The sequence below is a fragment of the Protopterus annectens genome, chromosome 3.part1 (genome assembly GCF_019279795.1).
Source record: "Protopterus annectens isolate FY-2018-M chromosome 3.part1, PAN1.0, whole genome shotgun sequence".
Classification (NCBI taxonomy): domain Eukaryota; kingdom Metazoa; phylum Chordata; order Ceratodontiformes; family Protopteridae; genus Protopterus; species Protopterus annectens.
Window position 1 is genome coordinate 380,660,735 of NC_056732.1, and position 27,016 is coordinate 380,687,750.

At 38.3% G+C, this 27,016-nt stretch overlaps 1 protein-coding gene across 1 annotated transcript in view; it reads right to left on the minus strand.

The window, feature by feature from the left end:
* Positions 1-27,016, minus strand: part of LOC122798137 (dual 3',5'-cyclic-AMP and -GMP phosphodiesterase 11A-like) — a 757,362-nt gene that overhangs the window by 60,294 nt on the left and 670,052 nt on the right. The window contains exon 16 of the mRNA XM_044066848.1: positions 26,314-26,391. Within this exon, the coding sequence (XP_043922783.1) occupies positions 26,314-26,391 (78 nt within the window). The remainder of the gene's footprint in view (positions 1-26,313; positions 26,392-27,016) is intronic.

A 27,016-nucleotide genomic window follows, 5' to 3' on the forward strand; every position in this document is an offset into this window, starting at 1 on the left:
TCTGTGACTTCACAGATATCTACATCTTCTAGTGACAGAAGTGCTTCCAGGGAGTGTAGTTTTTGGTTTAAGCTCTGAGCATTTAGCAGCATGACCCTTATTTTGTTTTGATTGGTTAATTTCACATTGGTAATGTTGTTTTCGAGACTGTGCTTAGAAAAGGCACTATGGGGGAGGCAAGAGCCTTTGCCAGCATCCAAAAGCCTAGAGGTGCCAGGTGCAAACTGTCTCTGACAAAGCAGCGAGGTTTGTCGACCATGGCTTCCTAGGCTGACTGGAATTGGATCCCCTTTGAAAGGCATCAAAAACTGAGCCAATTATTGAAATCAATCATTGTTTGTTAATACTGTGGCATCATTCTAAATGAGGGTAGTATACTGCTCAAGGCTAGGGACATACATGCCTGGGACACATACTCAGAGAGCTCAACCATGTCTCTCTTCATATAGTCCAGTGAGGTATGTCTCAGGTTATTCACACCAACATGAACTATGGCAGAGTCATAATGTTCCTTATTGCTGAGAGACCTTAGTGCATGCATGATCTGACAAATCCTGGCACAGCACAGGCAGCTGACTGTGACTTTCTCCTTGTCCAACCTCATGAGTGGGACATCTGTGTGTGTCACTACTGAGTCTCCAATGACAAGAAAATGTGTTTTTTGAGTTTTACACCTTACTGGCTTGGTGGGTAAGACACTGGTGTTGCTATGTGTCATGGGTACTGTGGGGACTGTGCTAGTTGTAGCAGTCTTCTGTTTTGGAGGTCTATGGTGTTTTGGTAAGTTTTTTGAGAGAACGTCCACATATGTGGATTTACAGTTTTGATGCATACTATGTGTATGAGTAGTGGTATGTGTATGACTATTGGTACTATGAGCATATGTAGTGGTGGGTGAGTTGACAACCTTCTCTGTGTCACTGTTTTGAGTGAGAGAGAACATGGATTCTACATTCTTTGTGTAAATACATCTCTCGTACTTTGTTCTAGAGTGTGTTATTAGTACAGGATTGTCTGTCCACATGAGGCAATTGCTACACTGCCTCAAGAGACCCAAGTCAACAAGGCTGGCAGAAGAAACAAGGGTAGTCCACCTGTCCTTAATACCAGGTTGAAGATTGTTGTCACTACGGGTGGCTATTTAGAATCAATCATGGAGGAGCTCAGCGGATGGATATTTCTGCCTGGGTTTTAGAAAAAAATTGTTAAATTTAATTGCCTGGCTTTGGCGCCCAACTGTGTGGAAAAACAAGAAGAAACCTGCTCAAACGCAGGACCTAAATACCACAAGCTAAAAACTTGAAAAAACTTTAAAAAGATTCAAAGGGACCAATGAGGTTACTTATTCCAAGCCCTAGATTTGCCTCCCTGTACCAGACAGGTCCCAATCAGTGAAATTCTCCCACAAAAATGCAAATAGGCCCCTTCCAATCCAAGATGGCCTGGAAAATGTTCTCAGAACAAACAAACCACTAGAGACAGTTCCAGAAAAACCAAGCCTGTGTCTGGATAATGCTACAACTTCTAGCTACTGGAGTTTCAGTGGGAAACACTAGAGAATGTGTAAACAGCAGACAAATATCAGTGAGATACTAAAAAAAGTTTAGAGTAGCAGAAAATCAGCCATGAGGCTCTAAAGAATGTTTTAAACAGTACACAAATCAGTTATTATACACCGCTTGGTGGGGAAACCAGAACAAGCAGAACAGATAGCTTACAACCACTGAAAAATATCAGTAATTACATAACAAACAGTGAAACTAACAGAAAAGCTTTGTAAACAGTGAAAACAACAATAAAATATTATCTAACAGGAACAGTAAAGCAGACAGTTGCAGCACAATAGTGTAGTTTAGTACACAGGGAATACATATAGTATAAAAGCAGCTGGCAGGCAATAAAAAAGTGTAGTAAATAGTATAAATAAGCAAAAAACAGGGAACTTATGTTTTTTTGGAATCTCAGAAGCCTCTAGTCATCTGGTATCTCAGCTTAGAGCTGTGGATGGTAGCCCACCTCAGTTCAGCTCGGTAAAAACAAACAGAAAACTGCTCAAATGAGGGCCTAAATACCAGAAACTAAAAACTTGAAAAAAATTTAAAAAGATTCAAAAGGACCAGTGAAGATGCTTATTCCAAGTCCTAGACTAGACAGGTTCCAATCATCCCAATTCTCTCACAAACGTGCAGATAGGCCCCTTCTAATCTAAGATGGCCTGGAAAATGTGCTGAGAACAAACAAACCACTACAAACAGTTACAAAAGCAGCAAGCCTGTATCTGGACTAAGCTACAGCTACTAGCTACCCTAGTTTCAGAGGGAAATACTACAGAATGTTTAAAACAGCAGAAATATAGCAGTGTGATGCTAAAAAACATTTAAAAGAGCAAAAAAAAATCAGCAAGGAGACTCTAAAGAATGTTTTAAACAGTAAACAAATTAGTTATTATACACTGCTTGTCAGGAAAACCAGAACAAGCAGAACAGATAGCTCACAAACAGTGAAAAATACCAGTAAATACTTAACAATGAAACTAACAAAAAAGCTTCATAAACAGTGAAAACAGCAATAAAATTTGATCTAACAGGCTCAGTAAAGCAGACAATTGCATTACAACAGTGTAGTTTAGTACACAGTAAATAAGTACAGTATAAAAGTAGGAGACAGGCAATAAAAATTGCAGTAAATAGTATAAATGAGCAAAAAGAACCCAGCAACTTATGGTTTTTGGAAGCTCAGAAGCCCCTAGCCATCTGGTATCTCAGCTTCGAGTTGTGGCTGGTAGCCCACTGCAGTTCAGCTTGGTACAAACAAGCAGAAACCTGCTCAAATGCAGGACCAAAATACCAAAAGCTACAAACTTGAAAAAATGTTTAAAAAGATAGAAAAAAGGACCAATGAGGATGCTTATTCCAAGCACTAGACTGGCCTCCCTTTACCAGACAGGTCCCAATCAGCACAATTCTCTCACAAAAGTGCAAACAGGCCCCTTTCAATCCAAGATGGTCTGGAAAACATGCTCAGAACAAACAAACAATTACAAAGAATTCCAGTAGATGCAAGCCTTTTTCTGGACTATGCTACAGCTACTAACTACCCTAGTTTCAGCAGGAAACACAATAGAGTGTTTAAAACAGCAGAAAAATAGCAGTGAGACACCAAAAAAATTACAATTGCAGAAAATCAGAATGAGGCTCTAAAGAATGTTTGAAACAGTTAATAAATCAGTTATTATATACTGCTTGGTGGGAAAACCAAAACAAGCAGAACAGATATCTTAAAACAGTGAAAATATCAGTAAAAACTTAAACAGTGAAACTAACAAAATATTTTTGTAAACAGTGAAAACAGCAATAAAATTTGATCTAACAGGCATAGTAAAGCAGACAATTGCAGTACAATATTGTAGTTTACTACACAGTAAATAAATATAGTACAATAAAAAGTGCATTAAATATTGTAAATAAGCAAAAAAAACAAAAAAAAAAAACAAAACGGGCAACTTAAGGTGTTTTTGGAAGCTCAGAAGCCTCTAGTGTCTGGTGTCTCAGCTAAGAGTTGTAGCTGGTAGCCCACCTCAGTTCAGCTTGGTAAATACAAGCATGCTCTTATACATAACACAAGCAGAAAGCTACAATTCAAAGTGGTAAGGGATGATGATGATGAACCAGGGGGCTAACTGAAGAAATAAGGAAAGAATGGGATTTTGGATGCAGATCCTTAAGGAGAATTAGCAATAGTCACACAGAATATTGTATTCATAAAGTAGCAGAAAGTATACTAAGAACTAAGCCCACAAAAGAATGAAGAAGTTTCTGCTGATAGGGATGACTGCAATTAGTGGCACACAGAATAGACAAGAGAGGGTGGGACTTTACTGGAGGAAGATGACAAAGGAACCAAGGTATTGGAACAAATAATTAGAGAATAAAAAGTAATAGAATGGGAAAAGGCCAATAAGACATTTGGACTGCAGGCTAGTGATTGCCTTCACTATCAGGGATTGATATAAAAAGATAGACAAAGAGAAAGGGATAGAGGAATCCTAAATGAAAGACTTGCACTGGTTAAGTTTCTACTGGAATCTAGAACAGAATCTACTGTTAAAAAGGGATAATTAGTAGGGCATATAAAATATTGCACAATAACTATTGGAATTAATAAGAAGAGGTGAGAAAAGACTGGAAAAAAACTTTAGATATGCAATTAACAAAGAAACAATGGGGGACATAGGTATGGCTCCCAAATATGCAACAACATCTAGAATATTTTGGATTTTTGCCTGGAAGTGTTTGCATGAATATTTTTATACCCCAAAACAGATTCCAAATAATTTTTCCTCAGGTAGATGGCAAATGTTGAAGGTGTGATGAAGAAGAAAGAGGTAACTGGGAACATATGTTTTGGGTGTGTAATAAATTGGCAGACTTTAAAAATTTCCTTACATAGTACTCTGTCAAGAATACAGAATAGACAATTGAGTGCAACTAAGGACATTTATTTTTGAGCTGGCATGCAGGATCTGAAATGTCTAGACATAGTACGGCCTTGTTAAATTTAATTCTGGTGTCTGTCAAAAAATCACTTATTAGAAAATGGAAATCAAAATGCAAACCAAATATACCTGAAGTAGTGAATATTGTAAACAGAGATAAAAGAGCAGGAAGAAAAATATAGGGGTAAATTACATAGAAAAATAGAAATTATGGGAACAATACATGCAGGAATATGCTTCTGAGAAAGAATGAGGTTTAAGAGAAGGCAGAAAATGAATGATTTATGTAATGCTGCTAAGATTATAGGAAATACAGCAAAATAGTGATGTATAATATTTGTAAACATGAACTTGTTAATATGGTTTAATCACTATTATAAATGTAGGTTTGCCTGTGTCACAAGTGAGGATTCAATAAAGGTGTTTAAAAAAAGGCCAGACACAGATCTCAGCAGAGGAGTCTGAAAGAGACTAAGTACAGAGAAAGGGTTGCCAGACTCTCCTGATAACTAATATTTTTGAGGCCACTAATCTTTTTAGTTAAGAATCTCTAAGGTTTCTCAAGTTATGTGATATGTTTAGACAAACACATGCCAAAAGGTGCATTATATTCACTAACAGGTCTGAAAAAATACAAGTAAAGGGAAAATTATGACTTCTTTAGATCCAGTGAAGATGTGTTTGGAAATGATATGGGCCATGTTATAGGCTTTCCAAACTACTGATTAGGCATAATGGTCTAATGATAAGGAATTATCAACAAGAGTGCCTAAATCATTTACAACAGTTTCTCATTGAAGGGGTGCATCTCCTAAATTGTAAGTGAATTTGTTTTATTCATCAAAATGAACTATGCTGTTTTTTGCATTTCATTTGAGACCATTGTCCTTGCAACAGTTAATATGGCAGCTGCGGTTAGCGTTGCCACCTCACAGCAAGAGGTTCTCCAGTTCGATCCTCGGCTGGGGTGCCTTCTGTGTGGAGTCTGCATGTCCTCCCTGTGGTCACGTGGGCTTCCTCTGGGTGCTCCAGTTTCCTCCCACATCCCAAAGACATGCTGAAGGTGGACTGGACACTCTAAATTGGCCCTAGGTGTGAGTGTGAGTGTGTGTGTGTGTGTGTGTGTGTGTGTGTGTGTGTGTGTGTGTGTGTGTGCCTTCTGTGGAGGGTTGGGCGCCGGGCTGGCAACTCAACACCGTAAAACTCCATTGCCAATCATGAGTGGACAGATGATCCGCTGTGGCGACCCCTAACCGGGAAAAGCCGAAAGAAGAAGATGTCCTTGCAACAATTATTAACATTGTCTAACCCATTTTGGAGCAGAGCAATTGTGAGTCAGTTGAAGATCAAATAACAACACCCAATTTACAATGGACTGCAAACCTAGTTAACCATAGGCGAGAAGTGATGGCCTGAAGTTCTGAGAAATAAATGCCAAATAGGAGAGGGCCCAAAACTGAACCCTGTGATATACCACTGTTAACTTTTTTTTACTTTCAGAAGTGCCATCTGTGCCTCTAACCACATTGATTCCGTCAGACAACCAGTTAGCTATCCAATGCACAATATAAGTATTTATATTCAGATTTACAAGTCTGCCAATAACACCTGTATGAGGAAAAGTGTCAAAAGCCTTGACCTGCTCTGGATATGCAGTATGCATTGTATAACCACCATCCATTACTTTTTAAAAGAAATAAATGAGGTTGAAGAGGCAGGACCTTCCTTTGGCAAAGCCTAACTGATGAGGCTTCCAGGTTTAAGATATTTTCAATGTTCTGATTAATGAATTCTGAGACAATGCAATCCATAACTTTCTGTATGAGGCTAGTGAGACTAATGGGTCTATAGTTTCCAGGGTCCATGGTTGAGTCACCCTTGTGTAATGGCATTACAATGGCTGTTCTCCTGGCTTCAGGAATATAACCAGTGGAGAGGCTTAGATTAAAGAGGTTAAGTAACAAAAGTACTTGAGAAGGATAAGCCTGACAGAATGACCTTGTGATAACTGGTTTCTCATTTTTTTCTTCCCTCAGAGTGTATCTCATTCCCTACCACTCTATATGACTAAATCAGGTCGCTAATCAGATTCATAGCATTAATTTGTAGGCTAGACTGTCAAGCTTATGACTTAATGACCATCAAAAAAAAATTTATGGCTGCAACCCCATGTAGATGATTTCTAGTTTATATACATAAGCATATCTATAGGGGAGCTCTGAATTTCATCAAAACTATATTATGTTTGGTCAAGATCTTTGGTCGACTAAGCAGAAGGGTGACAGCTGTGAACAGCTGTGCAAGGTCACATAATTGTCTGGATTGGGGAATATTGTGCAATCTCGGAGACAGTATGTATAATTAGCAGGGGGTAAGAAGGGTGCAGGGGGCTTGATCCCCTTCAAAAAATGATTTTTTTAATGTTTTTTTTAGTTTCAATTTTGCATGCACCAAGGTTATTTCTTGGCACGTGCAAAGTAACATGTCAACATTTTGAACACTGACATTTGGGTCTTTCCATTAAATTCAGTAAACTCGTGTGATCTGTGTGTGTGTGTGTGTGTGTGTGTGTGTGTGTGTGTGTGTGTGTGTGCATGTTTATACATATACATACACACACACACACACACAGATATATATATATATATATATATATATATATATATACACACATATACAGTGTATATATATATATATATATATATATATATATATATATATATATATATATATATATATATATATATATATATATATATATATACACACACACACACACACACACACACACACACACACACACACACACACATATATATATGGGTCTACTTTGTATAACCGAACTTCCGATTCATCGACACACAATTTACCGACCCCAAACAACCGAAAACACACAACACCGACAAACACCAACAACTCAAAACACCAAACACCATTACACCGACACAAAAAACGTAAACTACACATTGCACACAATAACATATCCACTAACCTTAACCTAAACCCTAACCCTAACGTCCGACACTACCGCACACTTACCCAACCCGCACCCTAACCCTAACTCACTTAACCCACCCCTAAACCTCAACACCGTCATTATCGCTCACTTACCCTACCTGCACCCTAACCCTAACTCACTTAACCCACCCTAAAACATTAAGCCCGTCACTATCGCACACTCACTCCACCCGCATACTAACCCTAACACACTCAACCCTTCCCTACACTACACTATGTCACTATCACACACTTACCTTACCGGAACCCTAAGTCCGACACTACCGCACACTCACCTTTCCCACACCCTAACCTAAAATCCCTCACTATCATACACTTACCTGTCCGCTCCCCAATCCTAAATCCGTCACTATCGCACACTTACCGGATCGCGCTCACACGTTGCCATTGTCGGTCTTTCGGCTGTCGGAATATCGCTTTTTCGATCATCTACCTGTTCGGTCGTTCCGTCTCGATCTTCTGGGTGTCGGTGAAGTGGCGGTTCGGTTATTCGAAGTAGACCCATATATATATATATATAGGTTCATAGGTTCATAAGTAGGTACTAGGCTATCGGCTCTAGGGTCTATACAAGCCCAGCCAAAAAGGTACCCTGGCTTTTGCCACCCAAGAAAATTATTTTCCTGTGCCACTGTCGAGCAGAGCCATAGAAGTGATCCAATATATATATATATATATATATATATATATATATATATATATATATATATATAGATCTACTTCAGTTGACATAAAACTCATTTAACTGACTTTCATTTGACCGACACCCAAATGACCTAAATTTCAAATTACTGACAGTAATCTTTTGGTCATTTGGGAAAGATTTTTAAGTTACTCAGTCTGTCTGTCACAGTTGTATATATAATGGTTTCACATGAGTAGACTTTTTATGTCAGATGGCCTATGTCTGGTCCACTTGCTCAGTTGTTCACTGGAAACAAACACTGAGATTGATCTGGACCATTTCTATACTTGTTTTCTGCAAATTCTATTTTTATATTTAATGTTGAAGTCTGGCTTCTCAGTTTGTATGTTTGGCAAGTTATAAATATGTATGCCTTTGTGCAATGCAATTGCATTTACCTTGCCTCAGTAGCTTCCTGTTTTAATTACATGTAGAACAAGGCTGTTAGATGTATGGCCAACTTTGTGATCTGCCTCCTTTTTATGGTGTATTTGGATTTTCTTTGGAAGGTTACTCAACTGTAGCAGTTTGTTTACACATATTTTTATTTTCAATATGATACATAAAATCAGGATTACATTTTGAGTTTTGAAATCATTGCTTCAGCAGAAATTATTCTTAAGAATGACTACATTTTTGTTAGTTTTCTTGTGGTACTTGTGGCTAATGAGATATTAGCATTTATTTGAACACATAAAGCATAATTAAGCATAATTATGTGCAAAAAAAAATATTTTGTTAGAAATCTTTCAAGACTCGGCAGATAGTGTAATTGATGAGTGTTTCTTAGGGCACACGGATATGAGTTATTCTCCAGGGAGTTCTGGCCCTTGGAATGTGAACCATCATCAGGGACACCCACAGGCTCACACCTTCTCAGCACAAAAGGTGCATTTTTCTTGCCTTACTAGCTTCCGGTTTTGTCTGGTCCTCTCTAAACATACCATATTTCTTCTGCTTTGTGCATATGGATAGTTTTATCTCTTTAATGCAGGAATTGCAATAATAATGCTAACATAAACTCATTTCCAGCAGACTGTTACTGAAGGAACACTGTTGGTGGAACCAGTATACTTGCACTGTTTAGGATTGAAAATGTACATCCCACTCTTGACTGGATATATTTATGGTTATTAGTACCATGTGGTAGCTGGATGAAAGAAGTGTTTCCCTCAGACTTAAGTGTTCAGAACCGTCCACCAAAGGTGAGCCAAATGATAAACTTTGGAAAGGCAGATAGGAAATTCCTGTGTGTAACCTTGCATGGAGAACCACAATAGTAATTAATGCCTCCAGCCACAGTAACTACAGCAGTCTTAAACCAGGATGGGAGAGCGAGGGAGATGACAAAATGCCACTGTATCCTGTAGCAAGTCTAAAAGCAGCTGAGCATCTGATCTCAGCTCACCCATCATAGTGAGAAGGACGTTGCCAAGGCTTGCTGTGATAGCAGCATTAACAGCCTGGCATGCTGTGCACTGCAAGCAGTGTCCTGCTGATCTGGAGGTTGCAGACGTATGCATGCACCTCTTGCAGGCAGTGATTGCAGAATTTGCAAGGCTGTCATGGGGTGGGAGTGGGTTAGTGTACACTCCCCTATAGCAGTTTGGCTATGCACCAGCATCTTCGGAAGCTCTGAAAGTGGACTGGGTTGAGCATGGGGGAGGTTAAAGGGGGTCCAGTAGACCCTCTGAATGAGAAGAGGTGCTGGTGGCAACTAATGGTTAGCTGTGGGGGGGAAAATAAAATAAAAAAATAATTATCCATTGTACCAGGATTTAAATCTCTCCACAACATTTTAAGGATATCGAAGCAATCTGACGCTAACAAATGAAATATGAACTATATATACCCTATTATTACAGTTCTTTAGGCAACCATTCCAACGTATGTTTCATATAAACTAAATAGCCCAGTCCTTCTCCCCCAATCCTATACAAATTTCTTCTTCCCCCTTTCTTCATTCATTCCACTCATTTCACTGTCCTCATCCATTGCCAGGTCTACCTGCTCCCCCTTCCTCCCCCAGACTTCTCTGAGTGAGATGGGTCTGGCATGGATCTTAAGAACATCCTGGGGGTAGTGCCAAAAACTGCTTCTGCTGCTGATGGGGTTTATTATGACCTAATCCTATTTCCCCACCACCCTACCTCCGCATTTGCTGAGAATAACAGAGGGCTATCCCCTCCATGGACCACACCTCCCCTCAGTGGTCATCCTTGACAAATTCTCTCCCCCTTGATGGGAACACTCATCTCACCCTGTCAGTACCTCAGATGTCCAAGCCATTAATCAAACCTGGGTCACCTGGGCCACAGTTAGGGCTTTATCTCTCTATGCCACAGTGCTGGCCAATTTCTTCCTCACCTTATCTTCTAATTGTACTATTTTAGAAGTAAATATTGTCAACTTCTATTGTGACTTAACAGCTTGTTCTTTCGATATCCTACTCTTTCTCTGTAATGATGAAATGGTATCAATCTGAGCACAGAGTAGAATGCTGTTAGTTTTAGGTGTTTCCATTTTCACCATTAATCTTGACAAGTTATTATTTATCCTTCATATCTCCAACAAACAGTCTCCATGACCCTTCCACTGCTGATGTTAAGGAGATAGTATGCAACCCCTGTTCTATACATTTCCACACCCTTGCTGCCATGCTGATGTAGCAAACACTCAAATACAATTTTTCTTGCAGAAAAATGCCAAGTCATATACTACCGATATAAAATGACACCATATAACTTCTTACTCTTCAATATTATTTACTGTGACTCTGTGAAAAAAATATTAATTTTAGTTGTTAATTTAAGAATCCTTAACTTAGAATGGCAAAAGAAAACACCTTTCCTCAGCAAGCACTGTAAGATCTCTAGCAAAAGGCAACAATAATGTATCTTGATGATATATTAGGATGTCTCAGCAGATGAAGAGCATTTATGCAATCTGATCACTGCAATTGCTTGGCTGGCAATGTACAGATTGAATAAGTTGCCGAAATTTCATCTCTAACTAAAACCACAAGGAGAATACTTGGAAAATGGTAAATGCACCCAAAGAACTGAACTAGATCTGGAAAAAAAATCAAGTGTTTTATGATCAGAGAGGGATATAGATTATCCACGAGATTAACACTTTATGGGATTTGATGGATACTACCAATGTTATATGAAGGTGCCTTTGCTACTGACAGCATCACTGCATGAAGTGCTGAGAGGCAGTCAGTCAACAGCTCTTCATAAGACTCCAGCAGAAAGAGGCAGAACAAAAAATACATCAGTCTAACAAGCCTAACAGGCAAAGCCATGAAATGAGTTATCATGGAAATGATAAACAAGGGTGTTGACAACCTACAGGTACTAAATCCATCCCAGCTTGACTTTGTTAAGGAAAGTTATGCCTACTCAGCCTGGTAGACTTCTTTGAGAAGGTCACCATGGCAATGGATGAGGGTAAAACAGTGCATACTGCCTACCTTGACCTGGCTAAGACATTTGTTACAACATCCCAATCAGGCACTGTTGAAAAGCTCTCTGAGATAGACGTAAATCCTTTCATAACTCACAAGATTGCTGTCTGGCTCACAGATTGGACCCAACAAGTCAGGATCAGTGAGACCACCTCCACCAAGAAACGAGTCACCAGCGAAGTATCCCAGGGCTCCGTGGCGGTCCTGCTGCTGTTTGCAATCTACTTCTTGGATGTCAAGTTTAATGTTCAAGACCTCTGGCTCATGAAGATCACAGATGACTGTAAACTGGGAGCTATTACAGATTCCCCCAAGACATCAACATCTTGCAAGTTGGTTCAACACAGACAAATGACTGGTGCCAAAATCGTGGATCAATACTCAATGCTAACAAAATCCATTCTAATGCCCTTTGGGGAACTATCATCTCAAGTTAATTACTTCATCGCCCAACGCCCTTAAGAGTTAACCCAGTGGTAAGGAGCCTGGGAAATATAGGAGGCAGCAATCTGGCCTTTGTCCAATATGTAGCTAAGATAATAAGAAAATCATTCTATGTTGCCTAACTTATAAGTAACGGTATGGCATCCAGGTCCAAGGAAGTTACAGCAACACTCTCTGCTGGCCCTTATTAGACCTATCATTGAATACAATGCCCCCTTTGGCATGTATCTAACCAGACACTTGTAACATTTGGAATACCCACAATAGTTTCTTGCCAGGAGAATTCATGGCATGAATACCCTGTTATACACTGATGGGATCTTTACCTGGCTTACAGGGCTTTCTTAGATTCAGCCCTGATGGATATGTTGGGCACGCGCAAAACAAACAGCACCAGAAACACTGAACTTCACTTGCGACATAAACAGAACATGATGGACAGACAGATATGTGTCCCAAAGGATTCCCACATTGTGGGACCCTATTTAAACAAAGCCTCGACAGCTGAATGAAGAATTGTAAATTTACTCCCAGTCTAGACTCCGCATCTCTTATGGACAGAGGCTGTCAATAGGAAAAGAAACTAACACCCCCCCCCTACAAATCCTTAGTTGCTTTCCTACTAACATGCTCCCCCCTTACAGCCAACCATAATACTCAGGACCCAAATGGTTTGGAGTGCATGGCCAAGCTTGTAAGGGCCCTGGTGGCTGTTAGCCTAGTAATAGCCTATGAACCTATGTCTGTGAGTATATGTATGAATGTACACGCGCGCGCACGCATGTGTGTGTGTGTGTGTGTGTGTGTGTGTGTGTGTGTGTGTGCGTGTGTGTGTGTGTGTGTGTGTGTGTGTGTGCCTGTAAAGAACCATTACAAAGCAATTTATTAAGAGGATGAAAGTTGTTTATTTATTTTTTTCAAAACCCTTTATTCCATTATTTAAACCTGTACCATAGGAACTAGCTTATTAACAGCTCATAGTTTTAATCATGTGTGCTAACTGGCAGAGAAAAAATGAAAATGGGCTAAAGAAATCTAAATTAGCGTTAAATCCAAATAAAAATTAGTGTTAAATCCAAATAAAACTAAACTAATGTTTAGTTTTCAGTCAATAATACTAGAATTGAGCTAATATAAAATACAAAACTTCTGGGAGTATTAATTGCCCATAGATTACGATTCAGTTAGCACAGCCAACATGCAGTTCAAAAAACTAATCATAAAACTGGAATTCCTTAGAAAGTAAAACCTTTTCTAATATTACACGTACATAAGATTATAGTTCAAAACTACTTACTTTCTAGACTCCTAAATGTCTCATTAATTTTCACTAACCTACAGTCCTTTCAGCTTGTGAAACTGGAGCAGTCTTGTAATAAAACTGCAAAGTTTACAAGTAACCACATTAACCAAACACATCACTGTCTGGCACTCCATTCCCTTAACTGGATGGAGCTATGAACTCTATTAGCCTTCAGTCATAGTAAGATCACAACATCCTCTATACCCCAGACAGATGCCCAGCCAGTTACTAAAGAGGTTCACACTCCACAGGGTACTATGGTTACTATATCAATATCTTGTACTCCCTCAAAAATGTAAAAAATCATAATGAGGACTAACTATAATCTGTATACTCTGCTAAACTATGGAACTCAGTCCCTACAGATATCAGAAATATCTCATGTCATCTAGAATTTAAAATGTATTTGGGGACATACATCTCAAGAAAATGGTCTTGTACTTGTATCAACTCCATTAGCAAGACCCCTTCTTATTTTAAATATTATCCTGTCTATAATTTACAATCCCAAAGAAATCATACCTATCATAAAAACAAGCACAGTCTTCTTCTTGTACCAACACCATTACTAAATCTCCTCCTCATGCAGTAAAATTAAACAAATATCCCAAAATTCTCACAATTTTACTACACTAATCATCTGGTTACAGGTTTCTAGTGAATGTAACTGTCTGGATAAAGCATACATATGCAATTGATATGTGCCAAAATTATAGTGGGAGAACATAAATACAATGCAAAATAATACTGAATGGTCTATTAATGTGTGCGAATGTAACATGCTGTAAATACTACATAGTGAATGTAACATGTAGATCTGTTGTTAAGTTATATAGTCTTGAATGTTACAGAGTTCATTTTTTACTGTTAGCTCATCAAGTGTATGTAATGTAGAGCTTTTCTTCCTGGGCCTCCACTGAAATGAGGCTTTTCCTGGTAACCAAAGGCAAATATATAAAAAATATTTTTAATCTATTTGTGAACATTAGTCACCCTTCATGGGATGAGTCCTGACAGTAATCTGTACAAAACAAGCCTTTGTAGAGTAATTAATACTGATGTGTACAATTAGCCCTTTCTCCATGGAATTCTAACTCCCACTGCCAAACAGACAGAATATATAATGCCCCAGAAAGAGTTAGAGTTCACTTAAATGTAGCAGAACTTGCACCCTGCTGCCAGGAAACCACAAGGATGCTCTTTACATAGGCAGCTTAACCGGTCGTATATACAGGAGGCAGATCACAAAGCTGTTATGTCAGTTTGTAATGACTTCATGGAAAAACTGTTGTAAAACATATTCTTTAAATGTTATAATGTATAAGAAACTTACCCATGTGGGCCATCAATTTTTCATGGCTATCAGTTAAATATTTTACATTCAGTTTAACCTTGTTAAATGGTTAGAAATACAGTAGGATACCTACTGCAAGACCTGCATGAATATGTAGAGTCCAAGACCTATACAGCGTTCTCTCTGCTTAATGAAATGTATCTTCTGGAGCTTTTTTTTTACTGGATATTCTGAGCAACAAGTCCATCCTTTCCACTGATATTTATTAGAAAGATTGCATTGTTCATCTCTTGCTGTTTTGGCTATGGGAGGGGCTCCATTCTGAAATCTGTCAAAATATAAAATAATGACTGGTACTTGTTAGTTGGTAGGTAAAAGCCAAGCAGCCGTGTCAAGCCAGGAAGCTCTTAGGAGTCTGTGGAAAGTAAAGAAGTTAACAAGAACCCCTGAAACAGTTTTTTTGGAATGGAGGAAAACAGTTAAGGTCCATAACAGTCATTGTCCCTCTCTTAAAAACTGCAAAATTGACACAGATTTACATTAGGTATCATTCTCTTTTACAGTTAGTATTTGCAATTAGTACTGGGAAGCCATTTTGACTGATGGAAAACCTGCTCCTGAGTGGACATTTGACAGAAACAAACATTTAAAAAGCTCCACTACTTCATAGATCCAAACTAGACAGAACAAATACATGTCATGTACTCAGTCTGTTCAGTCCAGGTCTAGCCTTTGAATTTCAAACTGTCCCCCATAGCAGACCCTCACTTTTTTTAGTTTGTTTGCTAGTGTTCCAACCACAGACAGTAGAGCTCATTGTGCTGGCTTCAGAGACTTCACAATTCTGACTGAAATGTACAACAGTTTTTGTTTAAAGCAGCAGCAAACACTTTCTTTGACTATAACCATAGGCTTGTCAATTGTCCAGTATTCACCTGGACAGTTCAGGAATTGACGATTGCCATCTAGTGTTCAGGTTAGGATGAGATTTGTCCAGAAATTTGGTCCTATACTGCCATAATTAATGTTATCGTCCTGGCGATGGTTGGTAAGTAACGTCTATTTATAATCTGTGGAGGGTATAAGTTGGCAGTTCATAGTTTCCAAACTTCCATCTCCAAAATGAGGTATGATACCTCTCATAATGTGGAACAAATGGGTAGAATTAATGTGGAACCCTTACTGACAGCTTCCTATGAACTTCAGCTATGACGCTTGCACACACAGAAAAGGAATTATGTTAAGCTTATAAAAAGTGTTTTTATTAATTAACATGATTCAGTATTAAAATTATCAGAGAACTCAGTTTAAAAAGGTTTTAACATTGAATGTATGAGCCTTTCAATGTGGAACTGAGAGATACATGAACATTTTAAGACTCAGAATGAGGAAAGTCCCTTGTAATAAAGTACACGTGACGGGTATGAGTTCAGTCACCAATACAAACAGTGCAGAAGACACAGCCATACAATCTCTCTCAAACAGAGAGCCGTGAAAAGAAAATGTTTGACTTTATGGAATCAGAAAGTCCAGTTATGAAAGGACGTCACTAGTTTCTTTCCGGAACTGAGTAATTGCCAGACTGTTTTTGGTAAGCATTGCCAGGAGCTGCTGCTAGACAAGTGTGGGCTGCTGAGTACTGGTTAACTGGATGCAGGTGTAATAGAAAATGATTGTCTCTCCATCAGTGGAGACATTTTTGGTGGTTGTTAAGATCTCACATTGTGAGTTATATTTATAATGACAGCTATAAAGTGAAACATTAACGTGAGGCAACGTCAGGTAACTGAATCCTACAAATTAAATGTTACACTTGTTTACATTCCATGATCAAGCCTACAGTATAACTAGTACTTGCTATATTTTAAATTATTAGCAAAAAAAATTATATTGTTGTACATTTAAAGAGGGATAGCTGGGAGTTACTGACACTCTTGATCCACAGTTTGCAAATTAACGAATAAACCATTATGTTTGGGGGGACTTTGGAAGCTACTCCATCTGTTATTGTAATGCATGCAATATTGGTCTTGAAATGTAATTCAAGAATGGTCCAGTGCTCTAAAACACTTGGTTATATTTTACCCCAATGTTGTACTTGGATTGTTTGATATCATCTTGATACTAGAAATTGCAAAACGAGATTTTTGACTAAAATGCTTAAAGTGCATTCAGTGACTCTGAAGCATCATGATATGACTTGTATGTGTCGGATGGCTTGCTGCATGCTTGGAATCATGAAACACCCTTTGATCTGCGCACACATAAGAGATAAGGTGATAACAGATGCTACTACAGTGTCCCTTCCTAGTATTTGCATAGCTGCTCTCTTTACTTTCCTCATTGTCCGTGAAACACATCTGAATACTGAGATTTGTGCTGTATTGCACGAGTTGAAAATTTTGTGTGTGTGTGTGTGTGTGTGTGTGTGCGTGTGTGTGTGTGTCTGTGCACGTGAGCGCGCGTGTGTGTTTGTATATGTGTGTGTGGTTTAAAAAGACTTTGTTTCCTTTAATTGCTTTGTCTTAGCCTGTTTTCCTGTTTTAATACAGAATCAGGACATTGTCATATCTAAGCTACTTGCTTGATGACTGTGAGTGATTTTTTATGATTACTTAGCCCATAAGGATTTTGGTGGTAAAAATGTTTGAATACTGATCACTAGATGCTACTACCAGTTAATTATGGCATCAGGTAATAGTAACAAATCCAAATAATTGGATTTGGATAATTTTGATTCATATAAAAATGACACTCCTAAGAGAAAGAAGAGAAGGCTGTATGTTTTCAAGCAAGAGTGGATCACCAAGGATTTTTCATGGTTATCGAAAACTGAAGATCACACGGCAAACTGCACACTTTGTTGACAGTCCTTTGCTGTCAAATACGAGGGAAAGAAGGCTGTTACAACACATGCTGAGTCATCCAAGCACAAGAATGTGGTAATGTTACAAAAGCAGTGTCAGGTGATTTTTGTGTTTTTTGTTAAAAAAATACACTGGAAGAAGACATTGCAGCAGGAATAACCACTGTATGTGTTAGGCATCACCACAGCTACAATAATCAGGACTGTGGCAATAAGCTTCTGACAAAATTATTCCCTGATTCAACCATAACTTCTGAAATTTCATGCAGCCGTACAAAAGCAACAAGTTACGTTGAAAACATACTGGGTCCAAAAGCCAGGAATTTTGTGTCAATGTTGCTAAATCTGCTTGTTATTTTGGAATTGGAATAAGTTATTTCCATTTACCATTCACTACCTCTTAAGAACTGAAGGTGTGAAGAATCGGCTCATGGATTTTTATCAAGATAATGATGAAACCAGCACAGCAATTGCCAACAGAATTAAAGATATCATTGCAGCTAATAGTCTGTGTTTATATTCTGTCACCTCATACAGTGCAGACAATGCATTCATAAACTTTGGAAAACACGTGTCAGTATTTCAGAAGTTGCATATTGCGAACAAAAGTTTGATACAAGCTAATTGCAAATGTAATATTCTCAACAACTGTGTGAAGTTTGGATTAAAGGAGTTCAGTTTTGATGTTGAATTGTTTGTTATCAAAACTTACAATTCATTCTCAACATCAGCCAAAAAATCTGATGAACTTAAAGAATTCTTCGATTTTTTGCTAATGGAATACTGTGAACTGCTACACTATGTGCCCATGTGTTGGTTAAGCCTGCTGCCTGCTACTGACAGATTGTTGTTATGTTGGCCAGCACTAACGTCTTACTTTACATCTGAAGGTCATGATATACTGCAGCATTGCTATGGGATGGGTTTCTTGTGACAGTGATAATATTCTACCTCAGGGCTCTCTCTATCTGATTCATTTGATGATGCTGTCCGATACTTGAAGTGGAATGTAACTATAGCTGCTGAATTGCACGCCATTATGGAAAGTGTCAAGTACAAGCTGCAACAACATCAGAATGACAAATTCTGTGATTCTTTGGCCTATCAGCCACTACATTCTGGTGCTGGGACTGCAGAAATGAAACGAAAATTTGAACAGGAAGCAGCTCATTTTTTTATCTCTGTTTGTCATGTTTGCAGAAATTGTGAAACTATGATGAATCCATTTTCAAGCATTTACTGTTCTTATATTAGACAATGACATCCAGTGGCAGGATATGTTGGCAATACCTGAACATATTAAAGGCATAACTGTTGATGCTGACAAGTTGTATGAAGAATGTTACATTCTTCGAAAAGTTAGAACTGACATTGTACAGTCAATGGCACAGGTTGTGATAGGTGGGTAAAGTTTTTTAGTGTATTGTCTCCAAATGCCATTCAACTGCTTCATATTGTTTCATATGTTCTGTCAATCCCAGTCTCAAGTGCTTTCTGCGAGAGAGTTTTCAGCATAATGAATGAACTTTAGTTCAACAGCAGAAACAGACTAAACAGACCTGGTAAAAGCAGAGTTAATGGTGAAGATAAATTTCAACATTTCATGCAGTGATTCCTGTGAGTTTATTCGCAGTGAGCAACAGCTACTGAAAACTGCCTCTTATCAGGAAAAATACAAATATAAACATCAGTGATTAATGATTATGTATGTGTATGAACACTGGACATTGAATATGAATCATTTACTGTTGATTGGTGTTACTTAACACAATTCGGTTTAATCATTTGTGTTGACTAGTCAAAAACTGCTGTAAGTCTGTAACCTGTATAATGTAAAATTTAAGTAATATGTTTTTGTTATATTTATGCATGATTACCGTTTTCTGTTATAATATTTGACTATTCTTATGTCAATAGCATTAGGTCAAACCGTCAAAGCTGTCAAAATCGCCCTATGTCCTATTCATTCAGTATTTCAGTACCCTCTATTTTAATGAGCATAAACAACCTGTGGGGTTCAATATGACAACCTGACTGGCCATCATGACAAATTGACGATGATGGCCACTAAACATCCAGGAATGGCAAATTCCAGAGTTGGCAACCCTATATAACCAGCATATTCAGGCTCAAGGTGAGAGCTTACATCTGTAAAGAACCAGCAGCAGGACTTTGTTCTGTTTACCTCTCGTAAACCTCTGATGATACAGACTTATAAGCGCTGTCAGTTTATAGTCTTTGTACTCTTGCTCTCTAAAATTTACATTCATATAAAAGTAATCAAATTATATTAACATAACAAACATTATACTTACCTCTGAATTGTCCAGATTTTCGCAGAATGTCCTGATATTTTGCCTCATATTTTTGGTCTGTTCCTCATAAAATGTGTGGTTTTCCTGATTTTTGTGACAAATCAGTGAAGATGAATTCACTAAATAATGACAGGTATTTGTGTTTCTGACCTCATATCCTTCAGAAAATGCATGGTAACATAAAATCTTTTATTCGAGTAACTTTCTAAGTTTATGATAGCAATATTTAAAATTTGTTCCTATTTTGAGGGTTTTGTCACCCTATTTTGTTTAGCTTTGTCCAGATTTTTTGTGGTAAGAGGTTGAGAGGTATGACCTAAGCATTATTACATAAATTATTCAATTTCTGCCTTTTTTTTCAGATAAGACACATCTTTACTAAACCATCACTTACTACATAGGCAATCATATATTTATATAAATGAAAACAAACCACACCAACACAATCCTAGTTGCAAGCATTTTACATTACAAACCATACTGACACACTCACAGTTGCAAACATTATACATCGGTTATAATCTACCCAATCTTTCTCACTTAAACATTACATAGCTCATTTAAGTCCTGACGCCTTTTAAACCTCATTCCTCCCTTGTACTGTGTGCATTGTTCCCACAATTCCCATTTTTCCCTATGTAGTTTGCTCCTACCCATTTCTAAAGATCTCAATTCCAGTTTTGTTATCTTTGTTACTGTATCCACTACTTCAGTATAGTTGGTTTAGATTTTGATTTCTGTTTTCTAGTTATTGCTTTTTTGGCAGCCACCATTAATAGACACAGCAAGGCCTTACCATGTCTAGGCAATTCTGATTCTGTATCATAGTTCAGAAGAATCATCTCCCTCATCAGACTAATCTGTTCACCCAGCATCTCTGACAGTACATCTTGCTGGGAATCCCCAAAGTCCACCAACTCACTGTACTCCTAGAAAACATGTTCCAAACTATCTCTTTCTTCCACTTCACACCTCCAACATTTGCTGTCTGCCTGAGGAAAATTTCCCTGGATTCTACTTGGAATATAAAAATATATATGTAAACATTTCCAGGAAAAAATCCTAAATCTTCTAGATTGTGTTGCATATTTGGGGGACATACATATATCCTCCCATTGTTTCTTTGAGAATTGCTTATCCAGTGTCTCTTCCCAAGCCTTTCTAACCTCCTCTTACTTATACAGTTCTTATCCTCTTTGGATAACTCACCAGACACCCAGGTCTGCCCCCAAACTCAGGATACCGGTGGTGCACCTTCCACTGTAATAGGTGGCATGTCTATAGATATGTTGCAAAGTTGCCTTTGTTAGATTTTATCATTTTAAGTAAGTTTAAATCTAACACCCCAAGAAGAAGGAATAAGTGGAGTTAGAGAAGAATGGAAGCACCTAAAAACAGCATTTGCGAGGACTGTAGAACAGATATATTGCAGAGAAAGGTATGGAAATAAGGTAACTAATGAAAGCTGGTGGTGGAATGCAGAAGTCCAGGAAGTCATCAAAAGAGAGAAGGAGTGCAGGAAAAAGTGGGAGATAGAAAAGGTGGAACAAGCTAAGAAGGAATACCAGATGGCTGGCAAAGATGGTTAGAAAGCAGTTGCAATAGCAAAAAACAAGGCAAGGAAAATAAATTTCAGAAGAGGGTGATTGATAAATGAATGTGTATAACAGTGAAAATATGATGGGAGATTTGGATTACAGTGATACAGGCAGTTGAAATGAAGGGACAGATGAGGAAAGAGTCCAACTGAGCATTCCTAGACATGGAGAAAGCATATGACAAGGTCCCAAGAAAGCTGATTTGGGCAGGTCTGCGATGGTCCGAAGTCCCAGAAACATTAGTAGAATTAGTGCAGGCTATGTACAAGGACCCAATAACTCAAGTATGAACAATTTTTGGCATCACAGAGGGGTTCCCAGTGGTAGTTGGTGTACATGGGGTTCAGCTATGAGCCCACTGCTGTTCACATTGGTGATGGACTACATTAGTAAAGAACTCAGAGGAGACAAATCAACAAAGTTGCTGTATACAGACAATTTGGCATTACAGGCAGACTCTGAAAAGAATTTCTGCAAATATTAGGGAATGAAATGCAAAAGTGAAGGCACATGGAATAAAACTGAGTACAGATAAGACAGCTACAATGACAGCAAATAAGTGAAAGAAGATGAGACCTGATATAGAAGGAAAAATAGTGGAACAGGTTAACAGGTTCAAGTATCTAGGAGGGGTGGTTGAGGAGAAGGGAAATCTGAATGAGGAGGTCAAAAACTAGAATCAGAGGGGCTGCAGCCAACTGGCACAGAGTTTCATGGGTAGTGTTTGGCAGAAGAATGCCAAAGAAGTTGAAAAATAAGGTGTACAAAACAGTGGCCCAACCAGTACTACTGTATGGTACAGAAACCTGGGCAATGAAAGCAGAGCAGTTGAGGAAGCTAGAGGTAATAGAGATGAAGTGCCTGAGAAAGGTGGTAGGATGCACACTGTTAGACAAATAAAGAAACAAGGACATCAGAGCAGAAACCCAAGTAGCTCCAGTTGCACAGAAGGTCAAACAGAACAGTTTATGGTGTAACAAGCACATGTGCAGGAAAGCAGCAGATAACCCGGTGAAGAAGATTTGGGACAGACAGGAAGAAGGTAAGAGGAAAAGAGGGCATCCATCAAAGAGATGGATAGATGTATGAGAGAAGACCTGTGACAGTCAGGCATGAGTGTCAAAGAAGGCAGGACAGTGGCACTTGAATCAAGACAGATGCTGACAATTGACACAACAACCCAACCCCATGTAGAAAATGGGAAAAAAGAGGTTGATGACAATGATGAACTAAGAGTTTAAAATGTCAATAGGGTTGTTCCCCTACACTCCCTAATATACCCCTTTTGCCTTACCACTCCTTCAGCTACCATCTTACTTAACTGTACTTCAACTCTCCTGCCCCATTCAGCTGTTGGAACCACAAAAGTCAAGTTTGACTTGCACTCCCAAGTGACCTGCTTCCTAAAGATCTATCTAAGGAACCCAATGGACTGTTATGCAAGCTGGGGGACTACTGTCTGCTAATTTCATCCCACTGATGTCCATTTGTCTGGTCATATACTGACCAGTATCTTCTTGATGAACTTGCTCTACATAGTCATCTGTTTCCTTTCCAGAAAGTTCTGTCTTTACTGAGCCCCCAAGGACCTGCAGAAGTAGTACACCTACATATCTACAAGACAGTTAAAAGAATTAAAAGCTTCCATTGTCAAAGAAATACAGATAACCAAATACTAAGTCATCAGGCTTCCATTTCCCATGCCACAGGTAACAATTCTTCTCCAAAAAATAGTGAGAAAAGCAGAAAGGTAGCAAATGGCAGTTAAAAAATCATCATGAAATTACAACATATGTTATTATGAGATAAAGCAGGACAGTGAGAGAAACCTGAATTAAAGGAAGCAGGAAACCACTTCCCCATCTCCCCTCCTTCAAAGTATTCCTCAAAGTGGTCCTCAGGCAAAATATGCTGGTTACATAGGAAGCCATAAATGTCTTTTGAAAACAACAGTTCACAAACTCATCCGGCTTTTCCTTGACATATTAAAAGTCAGCTGTATGTATAAAGATCAGCGTCTGAAGCAAAATTTAAAACAAAGTCTATCCGTGCCCAATACACACACACACACACACACACACACACACACACACACACTAAAAGTCAGCTGTATGTATAAAGATCAGCGTCTGAAGCAAAATTTAAAACAAAGTCTATCCGTGCCCAATACACACACACACACACACATACACACACACATATATATATATATATGTGTGTGTGTGTGTGTGTGTGTGTGCGCGCAGTGTGCACACACATGCACGCACAAACACACACACACACACATATATATATATATGGGTCCCCTTGACTTCATTGACACGCCGAAACACCGACGCTAAGAAGACCGACACGAGAAGACCGACGAGACAGATGATCAACAATGTGAAATCCTGACAGCCGAAACACTGACATGGGCAACATGTGAGCGAGAGTCTGTAAGTGTGCGATAGTGAGGGATTTAGCGTTAGGGAGCGGACAGGTAAGTGTGTGCTAGTGAGGGATTTAGCGTTAGGGAGCGGACAGGTAAGTGTGTGCTAGTGAGGGATTTAGTGTTAGGGAGCGGACAGGTAAGTGTGCGATAGTGAGGGATTTAGTGTTAGGGAGCGAACAGGTAAGTGTGAGATAGTGTGGGATTTAGGGTTAGGGTGCGGGAAAGGTGAGTGTGCGGTAGTGACGGACTTTAGGTGTAAAGGCGGGTTAAGTGAGTTAGGGTTAGGGTGCGGGTAGGGTAAGTGTGTGATAGTGACGGAATGTAGGTTTAGTGGCGGGTTAAGTGAGTTAGGGTTAAGGTGCGGGTAGGGTAAGTGTGCGGTAGTGTTGGACCTTAGGGTTAGGGTTTGGGTTAGGGTTAGTGCATGTATAGTTGTGTGTTATGTGTAGTTTATGTTTTGTGTGTCGGTGTTTTGGGTGTCTGTGTTATGGTGTTCAGTTTTGTGAGTTGTCGGTTTTGTGTGTTTTCGGTGTTTTGGTGTTGTTGTTTTGAGTGTCGGGTTTGTGGCGTGTCGGTGTTGTGATAGGGATCCATATATATATATATATATATATATATATATATATATATATATATATATGTACACACATGCACACACACACACACACACACACACACACACACACACACACACACACATATATGCATACATTCTTACATGTGTTCCTATTGCATGCTTGAGAAGCATAACTGCAGTCCTCAGAACAGTAAGAATTAAAGTGTAATTGCAGGAAATTATATACTAACTACAAAACCGATGTACCTTGGAGTATTCTTTCTTCTCCAACTTACAGTGATCTTGAAGTTAACATATATAAGTAGTGGCGGTGTAGGGAAGGCACACCCCTCACATATATTTATCACTCACTCACTATTGTGAATTTAGATACCCATATGCAGCCTCAGTTCAGACACACAGCACATTATATATTTTATGCTAGAAGTACGCTAAGCACAAGTTACTCTAGGTCACAGTTTAATGTTAAACCAGTGCCCTATCAGAACTTTGAGACTTTTGAGACTCTTCAATGTGAAACCCGAAACTCTGAAAAAAGTGTGATCCTCAAAAAATAACAGCAAAGTGTGCAACTCACTGTTACCCTAAAATGTGTTTTTGCAAGCCTTCCCTATACCCTCCCGATATGGAGGGCTATACCCATCCAAAATCCCTTGCTTCTTATATATATATATATATATATATATATATATATATATATATATATATATTTATTAACTCTGAAATCACTGAATATCATTGAAGAGGGAATACTCTAAAAGTCAGTAATTGTAGAGTTAGTGTATATCTTCCTGTAATCATACACAATTCTCACTATTCTGAGGTTTGCACTTTATGGCCCATAAACATATAACAGGAACCTATTTAAGACTTTCACATGGTAGTCCTTGAAACAAAGCTGAAATGTTTTTAAATGCACATTTTTCTGTTGATAAAATCAATACTTTTTCCAGGAAGAAAATGTATACAGTTTACATACTTGGTATAACTTGGTATAACTACAGTAAAATAAATTAAGTTATGGATATCTAAAAGAACTGTATAAAAACAAAGTACTGGAAACAGCTGATTGTTGTAAATGAAAAGTACGAACAGATAGTTTGGCACATTTACTTTTTACTATTCTGCATTTAGACTAGTAAAATTATATATTTTATTGATGATTTTTTTTGTCTTTAAATTTTGCTAGTACTTATATTACTTGCAGGTAGTTATCTGTGATACTATTCTCATAATTAACTCTTCTAGATTTACCAAAAATAAGCCAAGAACAAAGGAAAACACCTACTTTTCAAAACCAGGAAGACTCTATCATGAGCTTAATGTCACTAAGTTTATAATGTTTCAGGTGGTATATTACCTTAGATGAGTACAACGGCATTGCTCTAAGTTAATAGATCAGTATAAAGTTACCTCTGCTATTCTGATTACAAATGGCGTCTACTCTGGAATTTGCTATCAGACATTTTTTCTTACGGGGTGGGGTGTAGTACTTGTTCTCATTGTTTTCATGTACTACACACGTCACTGAGTTCAATTCACATACAACTTCTCTCCCCATCTGGTAGGCAAATGGTCAACTGATAATGCAACCGTATTTTCCATTGTGATAAGCAGAGATAGCCTCAAAATATACTTATTTACCTGTCATAGCTAATGAAGAAATTAACATTGTCCATAGACTTTGATAGAAATGACTGATGTAACAAGAATATACAGTGGCCCTAAATTATATGTACATGACTGTCTCATTTCAAAACTAAAACTCATATCACTTGCACATATAAATACATTGAGAAATAACAGTAGATCTACCTCATCATTTCTCTGTGTTCTTCGTGACTCCATTTGAATTCCCCTGATATCACATGGCCAAAAAATGTAGCTCTTTGCCTGCAAGTGAGGAATAATGAAGTAAATAAGTTTGTTTTAGCCATTTTAAGAACACTAAAACACACAAACTGTAGTCTGTAATGCTACCATAACAACGTAGTAAGAGGTAAATTGGTGAAGCAGTTACTGGCAAATATTGTAATTTAATGTATCCGCTGTAACACTATTTAACCCAAATGTGCCCACCTGCAATGTTGCAGGTACTCCCAAATGTACTTTTTGTTTATGTTCTTTGTTTGTTTATTTATTTATTAGTTAAGTGGTTAGGTGGAGTGGTCAGAAGACAATTTTCCAGTCATGACCCAAGCCATTGGCAATAATATGTTAACTTACATTGTTTGCAATGACTTTCTTGTGGTTACACTCACAGAGAAATGTTAATTTATGACAGATTTCTGCAGACAGGGTACACTGCAATGCTTATAAGGAAAAAAAAAAGAGAAATTAAACACACATAATTACATCTGATTATTAAGATTTTGCTGAAATGTTACCTGTTTATTCAAGTACTCTGTGTATATGTGCTGCTTTCGTTTTTGCCTTTGGCTTGGGTCAAAGCTGAAAAGAGTCTTTAGACCAGACAATCTACCTGGTCAGCAAACTGAAGGATGGAAGTAGTACATAA